Source organism: Phascolarctos cinereus, unplaced genomic scaffold (genome assembly GCF_003287225.1).
Source record: "Phascolarctos cinereus isolate Bilbo 61053 unplaced genomic scaffold, phaCin_HiC Scaffold_5;HRSCAF=322, whole genome shotgun sequence".
Taxonomy (NCBI): domain Eukaryota; kingdom Metazoa; phylum Chordata; class Mammalia; order Diprotodontia; family Phascolarctidae; genus Phascolarctos; species Phascolarctos cinereus.
The window spans coordinates 329,061,120-329,076,121 of NW_027555958.1; the positions used below are offsets into that span (position 1 = coordinate 329,061,120).

The 15,002-nt window shown below is 51.0% G+C and overlaps 2 protein-coding genes across 8 annotated transcripts in view; one reads left to right on the forward strand and one right to left on the reverse strand.

Moving 5' to 3' along the window:
• The first annotated feature begins 623 nt into the window (after nucleotides 1–623).
• PEA15 (proliferation and apoptosis adaptor protein 15) lies at nucleotides 624–12,310 on the forward strand. The gene is made up of 4 exons (XM_020979594.2): nucleotides 624–707; nucleotides 8,667–8,857; nucleotides 9,716–9,871; nucleotides 10,190–12,310. Exons 2-4 carry the CDS (start codon nucleotides 8,686–8,688, stop codon nucleotides 10,252–10,254), a joined length of 393 nt encoding a protein of 130 aa, XP_020835253.1. The 5' UTR covers nucleotides 624–707; nucleotides 8,667–8,685; the 3' UTR covers nucleotides 10,255–12,310.
• Nucleotides 12,311–12,648: 338 nt separating this feature from the next.
• The window catches only part of DCAF8 (DDB1 and CUL4 associated factor 8), a 49,204-nt gene continuing 46,850 nt past the window's right edge, over nucleotides 12,649–15,002 (reverse strand). For 6 of the 7 annotated variants that reach the window (XM_020979586.2, XM_020979588.2, XM_020979585.2 and 3 more), the window contains one exon: nucleotides 13,758–14,803. In XM_020979586.2, coding sequence (XP_020835245.1) covers nucleotides 14,687–14,803 — 117 coding nt within the window. In that variant the 3' untranslated portion in view covers nucleotides 13,758–14,686. Of the gene's footprint in view, nucleotides 13,576–13,757; nucleotides 14,804–15,002 lie in introns of those variants that run through there. The other variant, XM_078156193.1, reaches the window with a different exon arrangement.

Sequence of the window (15,002 nt, forward strand, 5' to 3'; positions counted from 1 at the left end):
CACTGGGTCCCTCCCTTTCCCCCAATCCACGAGACAAAGCAATATAGGTCATGTCCGAAAGCAGCTACCCCGGCGCCCCAGCCCCATCCCCTTACCCCTTTCCCTCTCGCACTTCGGGGAAACTAAGGCCGCCGGGGAGGAAGATATTTTCCCGATTGTCACGGGAGGATTGGAGGGATTGGGAGTGGAGGAGAGCCCAAGGTTCTAGGATCTCCGTCAAGAGAGAAAAACCCTGAGTCTCCCGCTGTGGCTTCCGGAGACTGGAGATAGGGGTGCGAGAAGAACGGTTTACATCACCCCCTCCTTCCATTCTCACCAGCGGGCTAAGAGCACTGAGTGCCGAGTAGAGGAAGGGGGCGGGGCGGCTGAAAAGGGCTCGGATCCCAGATCTCGGGGAGGGGGGCTGGCGTCCCCTCCCCTACGCCGGACGCCCCCCTCCCCCAGCTCCTCGCGGCCGGCCAGAGCCCCGGCCCCCGCCCCCGCGGCGGCCGCTCCCGCCCCCCGCCCCTCCCCGGCTCTGACATCACGGGCCGGCCGGGTGGGGCGAGGCGGCGCTGGGCTTGGGGCTCGGGCTCCGGCAGCAGCGGAAGAGACGGCGGCGGCGGCGGCGGCGGCGGCGGCGGCGGCGGCTCCCGAGGCTGGTCAGGAATCAGGGCAGTCCAGAGTGCCCGGCCCGGCCCGGCCCCTGCGCGCTCAGCTCCGAAGAGGTACCAGGGCTCCGGGCAGAGACGCCAGTCCCCGGGGGCAGGGGCGTGCGCACGTCTGCGGACTGTCCAGGCTTGGGGGGCGCAGCGGCCAGACTGGGGCCGCGCCGTGGGGGGGCGGGGGCGAGGCCGGGGACTCGGGGGCCACGAGGCGGGATGAGGTCCGGCGGGGGCCGCGGCTCCTGGGGCGCCCCGGCCGGAGCCGGCGCGCGTCCTGGATCGGGAGGGAGGGGCGGTTTCGGCGGCACGTTTTCCCCCCGGACTCGGCATCTGGAGTCAGAGCGGGGCCGGGATTAGGATGGAGCTCGCTTCCCGCCCAGCCCTCGGCCCAGGCCAGCTCCGACTCCCCGCCCCTCCTTCCTCTCCACTCTGGACACGGCCTCGGCCGCACCCCTCCCCCCATCTCTTTCCCCCTCCCCTCCAGATCATCCCATCCCATTCCAGGCTCTTTTTCCAAGTGCTGGCTCTCTCTCCTTTGAGGTTCAGGGATAGTAGACCCCAGCCCCTTGTTATTGGAGAGAGATCAAACTAGATATCTTGCTTGGAGGGCTCCTGAATCCTTTGCTCGGGAAGGTCTGTGATTGGGGGTGGGGTGAGATGGAGCTGGGGAAGGGGTTCTGTTTAAGGAAGGAGCAGAGGTATATCTGGTCGTACCTTCAACTTCCTGCAATCTGTGCCTGGCTGACTGGGAGACACCCTGTATAATCGGGGAGGGGGCTGTTTGGGAGTCAGTTAACACAGTGTAATGGTGACATGCTGATGTGATTCTCACACACAAACACAATCACACACAGGAACCTGGCTCTGCGTTTTTTCTTCCTCACTCCCACCCCCACGAGTAGAACTACTGGATTGGAGGTTTAGAGGAGGCTGGATTCTAACAGGACAGCTGCCTGGGGTGTGGAAGGGCCACTGGTCCTAGCCCTTGCCTGACTTGCTGAACAGCTTCATCCAACCCTGTGCCTCTGTTCTCCTTGTTTAAAGCTTTAAGCAGGGGATGGGAGAAAAATCTTGGTTCCTACCCATCCGGGGACTGGGTGGGGCAAAATTCTAAGGGTAAGTTGGTTGGAGATCTCAGTTGGTTATGAAGCAAAGGTGTGGATACCCTGGTGGTCTCCTGTCTGTCCCAGTCTGGAGCTGAGGAACTGACAGAGTGGTAGATGTACCCTACAGTGAGCTCAGCAGTCAGAGTAGGAAGGGGGGGGAAGGAAGAGAATGAGTATGAGTCAGTGAGGGATGGAGAGGGAGTCAGAAAGAATGAGGGGAATGTGAGAGGAAGAGAGAAAACATTGAGAGAGAGAGAGAGAATGAGAGATCAAATGGAAGAGTGATAAAGGTAGGAAGATTCTGACATCACCTTATGCCTCTTTCTCCCTCCAGATGTCTGAAGGAAGAAGGGCTCTGTGTCTGTGCAGTTCGTGTGCCTCAAGCCCCCGGGGCTGTCAGAGCCATAATCACTTTAATTGCTAGTTCCCTTTGTGGTTAAACACACTTGGGGAAATTGCCAGCTGTACCCTCCACTGCATGCTCCTCTGGTCCCTCCTAGTGCCTGTGCCTGGACCCAGCATGGTGAAGAAGGCCAGTACAGGAAACCTTTTCACCCCAACCTTGTATTGGGGAGATATTGGACACTTTAGATACACAGACATTTATAAAACACAGCACCCTCAAATGCGTAAAGGACTGTGCTAGTCAACCTCACACATTCACCTATAAACTCATAAAGGCAGGTTTTCAAACAGACTGTCATACATACACACAGGTAACCTTAAGAAGCACTATCCCCATTGACTTGGACAAGATCACACACACACACACACACACACACACACACACACACACACACTGTATCATGGATAGGGTAGTTAGTTACCCCACCTCTTAACTTGGGCAAGGGGACTAGGTGTACCCCAGGCCTTCTCACTGGAGCACAGTGGGCACAGAGTCATGGAGCAAGCAGGGGAGGGATAAAGAAGAGGAAATTCTAGGAGTCCTGAGTACCTGTTGCTTCTACCAGGAAGGATAGAGTCATGGAAAAGAGGGACGGGAGTTGCCCCAATCTCAACCTGTCTGTGTGCCTGGGAGAGAAACTAAGGAGGAAGAAAAACTGAGTGGGGAGGAGGAAGGAATATGGCAGCCAAGAAGAGAAAGAGAGAGATTAATACAAGGGAAAGGGAGAGAAGGAGATGAGACAGGGAGAGAGAGACATGGATGGAGGATGGAGATGAAGGGAAAGAGTAATAGAGAGATACTGAGAGGCTGAAATGAAGCAGAGATGGGGCAGTTAGGGGAACAAGTGGACATGAAGGCTCCTGGGAACTCTGTAGCCTGGTCCCTTTCCAGGACTGAGTTCTTCCATCTTAGGGGAGCAGGCAGAAGCAATGAAAAGGTAGATCTCCAGGCCCCGAAGTTCAAATAATGATAATCAATTTAATTCAACAAGGATTTATTAAGTGCCTGCTATGTGCCAGCCCCTATACTAGGCACTGAGGAAAGAAACAATATCTGCCCTCAAGGAGCTTACATTCTACTAATAGTTCAATATTGATGTAAAGCACTCTGTGCATTAAGACTTTTTACTTCAGATCATGACAAAGAAATGGCTTTCTTGTTTACCCTACCCCACCAGCCTCTCCTTCGCCTCACACCTAAAAATTGTTTTATTAATATCTTTTATTTTTATATCACCTGCATTTCCCAAAATACCACTCTTTCCTTCCCCCTCCCAGGGAACCATCCTAAAAACCATCCCTAAAAACAACAAACAAAAAGGGAAAAAATCAGTTGAGTAAAACTAACCAAGTGCCGCATCATATGCCGCTTTCCCACACAAAGAGGAGGGAGGCACATTCTCATTTCTTTTCTTTCGGGCCAAACTTTAGGTCATAATTTTACAGCTTCCAGTTTCCATTGCTCTGACAGGTTCTTTCCATTTTACATTGTTGCGTTACATGATTGTTTATCTTGTTTTCCTGGCTTTGCTTATTACATGGCTCGTGTCTTCCTGTGCTTCTCTGAATTCCTTATATTTCACCATTTCTTATAGTATAGTTTGTTCCCTTGATTCTGAGTAGCCATTTCCCAATCGCCCCTGTCCCTCTCTGGACAGGTCAGAGTACCAGCACCAGAAGATTTAAATTCCTTGGGAGTCTGAATATGCCATTCCCCCAACCATAGTTCCATTTTTTTCCCTGCCTGTGCCTATGTGCAGAAGAGCCCCTCCCTGGGCACCAGTGCCTGGTGCTGGGGCAGCTAAAGCAGATGTGAGGGCAGGGGTTGGGCCTCCTAATCCTCTGACTCCCACTGCATTATCCTGAGCTTACTGAGGAATTTGGCACCAGATACTCAATTTGGGGGGAAGGCAGGTGCTAGTAGGGAGGAAGAGGCAGTGAGGGAGAAAGAAGGGGAGTGTATAGCAGAGTTTGGGGATGTGGAGTCACCTAGTGTAGGAGCTTTCAAAGATGAAGACCTAGGGATATTTAGGGATCACGGCCCTTTTTCCAAGGCACCTTAAACGTGCGTCTGCCGCAGTGCTTGGGGTGAGGAAAAAGAATTAGGAATAATTTGGGCAGGAATCTTTTCTCAGTTTTCTCCATTACTCCCAACACTCTAAAACAGACACTTGTTTCCCTTTCCAGTATTGAATGTGATCATCATCCCTAATCCACAAACAGGAAGCAGACAAAAAGCAGATTCAAGCACCCCCAGTTTGGGGAAAGTCATAGGCTCACAGAATTAAAGCTAGAAGTCACTAACGATCACATAGCCCAATCTTAAAAGGAAGAAACTGAGGCTTGGAGAGGTAATGACTTGCCCAAGTTTGATTTAATGTCAAAATGTGAAGATAGGCTTTTAGTGATCACTATTAGTTCTCACCCCCATCTCAATCTTTTTATTCTTCCCAAGAATATTCAGTGCCTTCCTCTCAAAGTGCCCCACCCCCATTCATCCCTAAGTCCTCTTTTTCTCCCTCTATCCCTTAGGAAGCCCCTGCCTCAACCTCTGCTCCCAGTTATAAACCTACCCCTCCCACCCTAGTGGCCGGGCAATTCCCATCCCAATTTATCAGTGACTGATGAGCATTTCCTAAAGCAATATTTATCCCCCTCCCTCTCTCACAACCCCCAGCTTGGGCTGGCCCAGACTAAGGGCAGCTTGTGTTTGGGATGTACCCTAGGGGAGCCCTGGAAGCAGAAGAGAGAAAGAAGAGGGGAAGAGGAAGGAACTAAGGAAGGATCAAGGAAACAGTAAGGAATTGGGAGAATGAGCACAGAGGGAAGGGGACTTCCTGCTCTAGTTCCGGGTTCCTGCCTTGGTATCCTGTCCTCCACCCAGAACCAGATGGGCCCAGTGTGGCGCTGCTGGAGCACTATACTAGCCAACCCTCTGGAAGAATGACTTCCCAAAGTAGAGAGAAGCAGAATTGCCCAAAAACCTCATAAGGTCCTGGCTTGGGGGTGGGAGAGGTAACATGAACTGAGAGGGAGTGGGTAACAAACAGCCAGGATCATGCAGAGTAGAGAACTTTTAAGGCCCAGGACCCAGATTACATCCTGAGTTCCATTCCCTGGGTCTGGATGTTCTAAAGTCCTAGAATTTAGCTTTAACACAGAGCAACCCTGCCCAGAAGTTTGGAGCTCCTCCAACAGTGAGGGGGTGGGGAGCATGGTAAGAGAAAACGGACAGGAACCCTGCCCCCACAGGGATCAAGGACATCTGGGAGCCCCAGATTAGGAGGCTGGACTCACGTTACCTCTGAAGTTATTCCTTCTTTCCAATGCTAGGATTCTGTTTCTATGCTCTCTGCTCCCCAGCCTCCCTCCAGGGAGGGACACACCTTGGCAGTTGTTTCCTGGGTCCTCCAGAAGTCTAACCTCCATCCTTGTGCTGCAGTTCTCCCTTGCCCAGGCAAAAAGGGCAACTCCAGGCAGACTATGGTCATTGTGTGTAAAATGTAGTGGGGGGAGGGGGACAGTCTGCCCAGCTATAGTTGCCATAGTGAGACTGGAGTTCTTCTCTGCTTCTATAGGTACTCTCCCCTCCTCCCTGTGATCCCTTGATCCTTTCAGGATCTCTTATCCACCTCAGCCTTAATCCCAGTAGCCTTTTCCTCTCCCTGACCTCGGTCTCAAAGCTGATGCCCAATCCTTTTCTCACACATACAGACAGATGTGAATGTTCTGCAATGCGTGGGCATGCGCGCACGCGCACGCGCGCGTGCGCACACACACACACACACACTCTCTCTCTCTCTCTCTCTCTCTCTCTCTCTCTCTCTCTCTCTCTGGCCCATCCCTTTGACACTGCAGGTACTCTCCTCCTCTAGTGCCTCTGTGGGTTTAGGTCACACATTATACTAATCCCTTGTAGATCCATCTCATACTTGCACCCGTGAATCCATAACTTCTCTTCAGACAGACACATACCCACACATAGAGTATGACTGTCAAGTAAGACAGTCAAGGACATACTCATGAAAATTAGCTTGGTTACCCAGATATACGCAGCACACACCCATCTTCCCTCTCTCACAGGCTCCCCCCTGGCCCATATATACCCTTCCTTCACAGGTTCTCTTGCCTGCTGAGCTGGGGACAGAGCAAAGGATACTTTCAGCATGTTGGTGACCTGTACCTTCCTACCTTTTCCTTTCTCTGATTTTTCCCATCCCTTTCAGTTCCCACACCCCAAACCTGCCCCCCAACTCCCCAAGTCTTACTGCCCTGCCCATCATCTTCCATCCCACCCATTCTGTCTGTCCCAGGGGAAGGGGGTTGGGCAGCACAGGAGCTAGCTGGCTGTGACCTAGATTTCTGGGTGGAGACAGTTCCTGGTGCTGACAGGCAAGAGAGCATTGTTCTCAGCCCAGCCAGGGCCTGTAGCCACTGCTGGGCCCTTCTGTCTGACTGCACCTAGGTGTGAGAGCTCGAGTTTGTATGCCTGTGTGGCTCAGGCTTATTGTGGGACGCACTTAATTCTGCTTCTTTGTATATGGATGCTACAGTGCCTGCCCTAGAGGGAACCTGGTTTTTCCTAGTCTGAGCAGGCAACTGGGAATGGGAACTCCAGCATCCTGGCTACAGATGTCTGGTGTCTGCCTCAATTTCCCTGTGAACCAGGAAGTGTGTGTGTGTGTGTGTGTGTGTGTGTGTGTGTGTGTGTGTGTGTTCATGTATGATAAGATAGGATAGAGGGGAAGGTTTGGTGAGGTAGGAGAGGGTGCTGAGGCATGTTAAGATGATATAGTTTTGTGGACAGCCCCAATTTAGGGAAGGCTGGTAGGGGGATTATCTCCACTGGATATCCTAGATTCTGGTATATCACCCTCCCACCAGTCAGTGCTTATCCTAGGCCAATCTCAAGAGGGATTCACACCTGCAGGAGTTGGGAAGTAGTTCTCACCCTAATCTTTTAACTTTATTCCATCCTACTAGAGGCCCAGTCCCTCTCAGGGTCAGTGTTAAAAAGGATGCTTTCTTCCTCCCTTAATAAGCATGGGGAATCTAGAGGGAGTTTAAACTAGATCTGGTCCTTGCATCTCTCCACTTCCTGAGACTTTGCAGTCCCAGGAGAGTGGGACAAGGGCAAGTGGAAAAGAGTTTCAGTGGATAAAGACTGGAGATAAGGACAACAGTGGGGTCCACATATGAAGATCCAAGCAACAGATTACAGGATCACAGATTTGGAAGGAACCAGAGAAGTCACTGAATTAAATTCCCTCAACTTATAGAAGAAACTAAGGCTAAAGAAGTAACTTACCCATAGTCACACAGGTAGCAAGTAACAGAGCTGACATTCAAACCCAGGTCCTCTAATCCCAAATCCTGTAAATCATGACAGGACCAGGGCTGGACAGAGGCTTGGAGGAAGAGATCAGAGGTGTAGAGGGAGTTGATACATAGGGGGAGACAGCAAGACAAACTAGATGGAAGGGAGGCTGACCCAGAAAGGATGGTGTAAGCCTAGTCTATCTCCACCTCTATTCTGATAACACCCTAGAAACCGTTTCTCTCCCCACCCCACCTCCAATACCACCCAGCCGGCCTGGGAACTGGGCAGGGGGCCAGCACTAGCCGCTTGGTATTCCTGGCCGCGGGGGGATGTACAAAGGACCACAAAGCCTGGGAGAGAAAAGGGTGAGTGGGAGCTATGGGCCAGTCTGAGGAGAGAAAGGACCCTGCAGGGGATGAGGGAGGAGATGAAGGGACCACGGCTCCCTGCCTTCCCCCATGGGACTGAATGCACTACTGAACCCAGAGGGGCCATAACAGGGGGGCAGGCGTTCATCCAAAAGTGACTCAATGTAGAGGGGGGTACAGCTGGAGCTCATAGGCCAGATCTCAGTGGGAAAGAGGGGCTTTCTTACTCTGGCAGGGGAAAGGGCCCAAGCTCCTTTGGAAGAGGACAGGAACTGGGATTCTTGGGTTTCTGTGCTGAATATCCCCCTCATAAGCCTTCCTTTTAGCCACCCTCAGTAGTTAGTTGATTGGGGTGGGGGGGAGAAGGGGGGGAGAGTAGACAGTGGGTGAGAAAGTCAGAAGCTAGGTTGTCATGGTAACCGCCTCCTCCGTCAGGGGAGTTGTTGCCAGGGTTACTGATGGGGGGGGAAGAAGGAAGAATGAGGGATAGGGAAAGGGGTGTGTCTGTCTTTGTGGTCCCTTCCCCCAACTCATCTCCTTGCCTCCTACCTTCCTACAGCTCCTCCTCCAGGGCAGAAACATCTTTCTTCAAACAGCCAAGACTTGGGCCTGCTTTTCCCCTAAGCATTTGCTGATTCTCCTCCCCTCTCTCTACCCTTGTGTACCTGGAAAACTTGGTTGTGGGAAAGGCCTCAAGGAAGGAGCTAAAGGCCATCTTCCCTTGATTCCCAAAAGGCAACCAAGAGCTATGGCTTCACTCAGCTTGAGTGACCAGTGAGGGCAATGGGATCATCATGGCCTACACTCCTTTTTCCTGGTTCAGTTCCCTAGAACCTTCAACCATGGCAGAGTACGGGACCCTCCTACAGGACCTGACTGACAACATCACCCATGAGGACCTGGAACAGCTTAAGTCTGCCTGCAAAGAAGATATCCCAAGTGAGAAGAGTGAGGAGATCACTACTGGGAGTGCCTGGTTTCACTTCCTCGAGACCCACAATAAGCTGGACAAAGGTATGTATGTGTCTCTCCACGTGCACGTGCACGTTCCTTGATGGAGACCAGGAACTTCAGGATATCCTTAAGACCTCCACACTTAGCTCAATTTCTGACCAGCTGCCTGCTGGGGTTGGGGGGGCAGGAACAAAAGGAAGAGGCTCGAAGGATTGAATGAGAAAGCCTCCTCATGCTTGCCAGACTTGCCCAAGAAGTGTTCATTCAGGGGTGGGCTTGTCTACTTACCCTTCTGCCTAAACCTCCCAGTCCTTTGACCAGTCCTACATGAGAAATTTTCTTCAAATATTATACAGTAGTTTCACACTGGAATTTCTGTGCAGAATACCTGCTGGTGCAGTATTGTGGGTCCACCATCAGACTGTATGTACGTATGGGGAGCACCGGCCTAAAGCCCTGACCCAATATCTACCTTAAATCCACAATGCTGCAGACACTTTGGCAAGGATGCTCTGTTCCCCCTTACAGCAATGTGGTGCAGTACTTTATTAGAATGGCGGCTCCAGCCTTTGCTAGCTGCGTGACCATGGACAAGTCACTTAACCACTTGGAGCCTCAGCTTCCTTATCTGTGTGATGGGAAAGACAGTCACACTCAACCTCACAGGGTTGTTTGTGAGGAAAGGGCTTTGTAATGACCTTTAGTTGCTATATGAACTACCATTCTTATTATGACATAATTACAGTGAGTTTTAGAGGCTCCCCTCAGCCTTAGAAGCACTCTTAAGATTCATCTGTCCTCACAGCTACCTCCAGACTCTTCCACCTTTCCCTGTCTATGCTCAGCCTTGGCTCTAACACCCAGAGGGCTCTGGGAGGTGCTCTGCCAGCTCTGACTTGCTTACCCTCATCTTTCTAGATAACCTGTCCTACATAGAGCACATCTTTGAGATTTCAAGGCGACCAGACCTGCTCACCATGGTGGTTGACTACAGGACCCGTGTGCTAAAGATCTCTGAGGAGGATGAGCTGGACACCAAACTGACCCGCATTCCTAGTGCCAAGAAGTACAAAGGTAGGAGACACTGCCTGAGGTAGCCCCACAAGTAGCCAACCTTTGGCTGTCTTCTTCCTTTACTCTTGCATCCCTTTGCCTTCCTGCTCACTGGCACAAAGTCATCCTCTGCCCTTTCCTCTATCCTTAACTCCCTCCCACCACAGGATTCCTTGGGTACTGGAGGCTAGGCCTACAGATGCTTGGGTTATGGTCCCTGGCTTTGAGGAATAAAAGGCTAAAACAGCCAAACAGGGTCTTGTTTCCCTTCATAAAGAACTCATTTCCCATGCCCTGTAGCCACAGCTGTCCCTGGTTTTATCCCCTTCTTTCTCCCAGACATCATCCGGCAGCCCTCAGAGGAAGAAATCATCAAGCTGGCCCCCCCGCCAAAGAAGGCTTGAAGGAGGAGGAGGAAGAGGAGGAAGGTTGGACCTTCAATGGACCACCCCCATCCTCCTGGGGAGGGGGCAGGGGCAAGCACTACACCACCACCCCCTACCCTACCTATTCACTAACCTGGTCTTAACCACTCCCAATTGTGTGTGTGCGTGTGTGTGCGCACGCTCTGGCTGTCTGTCTGTCCGTCTAGCTCGCCTAGTCCCCCCTGGGTGGATGGGGGGGCAGGGTATGGGGTCTTAGTCCCCCCACTCTAGGGGGAGGTGGGGGCTATTTCTATGCAAATAGAAATCAGCACATTCCCCCTGCATCTCCCACTTCCACTCCCTTACCTCCTTATGCCCCCCACAAAAAGTCTAGGAGCAGAGAGGGGTTGATTTTTCCCAATGAAATGAGGAAAGATGGGGATGAGGAAAACTAAGAATGTTGAGGGGTTGAGAAGGGCCCATTCAGGGGTGAGAAGAGAGAAGACATAAGGAAAGAGTAAAGTAGTAGTTCTAGGCCAATGTGGCCCAGGAGTGGACCTGAGCTCCCCACTTGGGGGAGGCTCAGTGAGGTCGAGATTCATGCACTGCAGTTGAGCTATAGGGCAGATCCCCTCTATGCCCTCTCTCCATTCTCTAACAGAATGGAAGGGCATGAATAAACAAACCCCTTTTCACTTTTCTCTAACCCATTTGAGATGGGTATAAGAAGCTCTCTAAAGTTGAAGCCCCTGTTTGCTTTCCATTCTAGAAAGGCAGAGGAAGTGGGAGGCCAAAGCTGAGGGAGGATGGCAGGGGGCAGGGGTCCCTCCCTTGCTCCTCCATTCCTCTTTGTTGACTGTTTCACAGTAATACCCTGAGCCTGAGGAAGACTGGAGGGCTATCCTCAATCAGTCGTCCCCCAAGAGAAACACTCCAGCCCTGAGCCTGAGGGACTGGACCTACGGGTCCCAATTCCAATCCAACCCCACCATTGGCTAATGGGGAATTGCCCCTATTTCTTCAAACTTGGAATGCCCCCAGACAATAGAGAAGGGGAGGGGGAAACTACAGTATTTTCTTTTGCACTAATTCTGCACCCCTAGGCAAGAGACCTGGCTCAGTCTGGGAGGGAGAGCACTGATATCACTCCTCCACTTGGCCCCATTTCCTGGCCCCTTGGGTTTATGGCCATTTCCTAGCCAAACCATTAAGGAGTATTGACCCCAGCCTATGGACCCCAAGATGCCCCTCTCTACCCTGACCGTGCTAACTGTGTGTACATATATATTCTACATATATGTATATTAAACCCGCACTGCCATGTTTGCCCTTTTGTGGTTTCTAGTGTTAACTTATTGTTTAGATCAGACCAGAGAGCTTGGGGAAAGGGAGTGGGGTGGGGGATGGGGTTGCACATAGACAAAACAGAAGAAAAGGCAAATTCTAAAAAAAAAAAAAGAAAATCATATTCAAGCCTAGAGTTGATTTAGAGTAAGTTTTTGTGTCTGTTGCTTCTAGGGAGGAAGTAAGAGTAGAAAGTAAGTGAGAGGAATAAGCCAGCTATTTGGAAGAGGGAAGAAGCCAGAGGGCTAGAGGTTACCCATTACCCCAAATACCCCAACCTCTATACCCACTGCCCCCATCCTGCCACTGCTGCAGACACCTGCCTTAACAAACACCTCTACACACTCCGCGGTTTTGCCTTAAGGACCTTCCTAAGACCCCTTAGTCCTGTCTGGCTTTTCCCTAGGAGTTAAGGGGACACTGGCTCCTTTTCCCCAAAGCAAACAGGAGATTGGTGGGACTGGGAAGAGAAATGAGCTCTTACTTCCTATGTTAGGGGGTACATAATTGTTGGGGTAAGAGGGGTGCCACCCCCGCCCTTAGCTGGGAGGGAACGAAGGCAGGGTCACCTTAGTTTCAAAATTCCCTGTCCCTTGGTTTCTCTTAAGACAGATTTAAAAAAAAATACTAACTTACCCTCCCACTATCCTGCACTGCAGTTGAGAGTCACCCCCTTTCCCTGTGCCCCTCTGTCTGTGGTGTGCACGGCCTTGTTCTAACCCTGGAATAAAGGTGATTGTACTGAATACAACCATGGTTCTGGAGTATCTATGAGAAGTCAGAATTCGGAAACTCATGAAAGCCCCACTGCATCAAATGCTGCCTCTTTTGTAATTGTGGTTTTATTAACGACAGAGGTCTGGGTAACTGTAGGGAAAGTTGGAGCAGGTCCCCTCCATAAACTTCATTAAGCTTACAAAGTGCCAGGCTTAGGTTTGGGCTTTGTGAGTCTAAAAACCCTCTTCTGAGGCCACTTGTGAAAATTCCTGAGGGTAGAAAAAGGGGTCAAAGAGAGCCAGGCACTTAATTCAGGAAAGAGCAACGGCCCTCAGTGAAGATCCCACATACCACACACAGCAGCAAAGAAAGTCAGAAAAAAAAAGCTTTTACTGAGAGAAAATACAACAAACTCCAGAGTGCTTTATTCCCCAACCAACCCACTTTACCCTAGAAAAGCACTCAGAAGGGACTCAGACCACTCAGTTTTCCCTCACATCCTTCATGGAGGTGGGTAGATTAGTTAACATCTGGCCTGAGAGCTGCTGGGTAAAGTGTTAGAGAGAGAAGAGTGCAAGGACATCTTTATCCAACTCATCTTCTTCCTCAATTGGGCAGGCCTAGAGGGAGTTTTACAGTTCCAGGCCAAGGAAGCATGTTCCCTGACTGGGCTTGGTGGAGGGCTGGGACTGAAGGAAGCACAGCAAGAGCAACTAGAACACTCAAGGCCAGGGGCTTCAGGGCATAATTCCATTTTGATTACTCTCTATTATCCTGACCAAATGCCTAGGCAAGGGGACCTATCCCTGAGCCATTTTACTCTGCTACTGGCCAATTCTTCCATAGGGCTGAGCCTTCCTGCTTGGTGTCCCCAAACTGGGGGTTGGGGGAAGGGGAATCTATGAAGTCTCAAAGTCTCACCTTTCTCTTGGAGCACTGGCTCCTACTGGAAGGGGTGAAAGGAGGGAAGGGCTGGATGAAGTATGGGCTATATGGGGGGGGTGGGTATGTGCGTCTTTTTAAGGGAACAAGAAACAAGATTTTAAAGAGTGACAACCTTTCTAGGGCCCAGTCAAGTCGTGCTTCTAATGGGTGTCTGGCGTTTGGGCCAAAGAGAACAGATTCCCTGAACCACCCCACCAAAAAAAACAAAAACAAAAAACAAAAAAACCCACCAAAACTAAGTAGAGGCAAGGTTTCAGGGGCTAAGGGAAGGATACCATCCAAGTTGTAATGAGAAGCCCTGCCTATTTCTCATGGCAGCTGTGCTCTAAAGTTGGATTCCCCTCCTCCAGACTCCTAGGATCCAAAAAGAAAACCCCAAATAGGTGTGTTGGGGACAAAAAGGGGAAGCTAACTCCACTTGTCATCCCCATCACTAATCCCACTCCCTTCCTTAAAACCCTCCCACCCATTCCCTTTATTGCATTCATAGAGAACATATATTTAAACTTTGACAATAATTTTAACTTGATGACATCCAAGTTTGATTTGCTTTTTAATATATTTATAGATATAAAATTAGGCCTCTAACAGTGATAGGGAAAGGGACGTCACCGCCGCCAAACATACATTTCCTTAAAAGTAACAGAAAAGTTGACATCCTTCCTATCCCATCCCCTCCCCCCATCCTCATCCCTCTCCCCCACCTCTTTACCACCCTGTTTTAGGTGGTGAGGTGGAAGATGAAAGGAGAAGGAAGGGGCAAAATCAAGTGCAAAACACTGTGATATGTGAAGGAGGACAAAGAGGGGAAGAGGTGAATGGGACAGGTGGGGCTCAGAGGTGGGAGTCCTACCAGGGAGTGAAACTACCCTGAACAAGCAGGGACTGGGGGGGGAGGAGGTGGGGAGAAGGAGGAGAAAATGCAACTTTCCCAGGCTTTAAAAAAAAAAGAAAAAAAATCAAAAAACCTAAACCAAAGAGGGAGTGGCCCCTCCATTCCCACTCTGGCTTCATGGTGCTGAGCAGCCAAAGATTCTTTGGCCTTCTCCCCTAAAGAAACAAGGAAGAAGAGAAGAAAAGTAACACTGCCACCCCCACCCCCCCAAAAAAAACCACACTAACACAACAGGCTCAAAAACAAAAGAAAGAAAAGATTTGGGGAGAGGCCATTTTTACAGAGTCCCGTGCACCTCTCCACCGAACCACATTCTTGGCCTCAACCCCCAACCCGACCCTTGTGCATCTTAATGTTTTGTCTCCCTCCTCCAGTCTGTCCTTCCCCCTTGGATGTCTTTCTTTTTCTAAAGCAAAAAGTCCAAAGTGCAATGCTGCTGAATGTGAGGGCCTCAGGTACGTCAGGAGAGGGGCAGCCTCATGCCCCCTGAGAAGCAGAGCAGGTTGGCAGGCTGGCCTCAGCTGCCTTCCCTTCCCTACCCCTCATCCCTCCCGAGGGAGTTCAGGGCTCTCAGGATGGCATGCACTGCACCCGGTCTGGGCCCTCCTCCTCGTCCGATGTGTCTGAGGAGCTGGGGGACTCATCTGAGTCTCCATCTGCGGCCCCGACCCCAGGCTCCCGCCAGCGCTGTTGGTGGGGTGAGGGCTTGTGTTAGTGACTACCCCCAGGGCAGGCCCTTCAAACCAGAAAACGGGACACTGGGGCCCACAGGAGTCATGACAAGGATCCAAGGATTCCAAACACCTTCCCCCTTCCCAACAACATTCCTATGAGAGGAAGCTAGGAGCTCCTCAGATTTGAATAGGTTACTGAAACCTATCACCCT

Coding starts and splice junctions, on each gene's coding strand:
- PEA15 (XM_020979594.2), top strand. CDS start 8,686: ATGGCAGAGTACGGGACCCTCCTACAGGACCTGACTGACAACATCACC. Junction 8,858..9,715: donor CCACAATAAGCTGGACAAAG/GTATGTATGTGT, acceptor TCATCTTTCTAG/ATAACCTGTCCTACATAGAG. Junction 9,872..10,189: donor TAGTGCCAAGAAGTACAAAG/GTAGGAGACACT, acceptor TCTTTCTCCCAG/ACATCATCCGGCAGCCCTCA.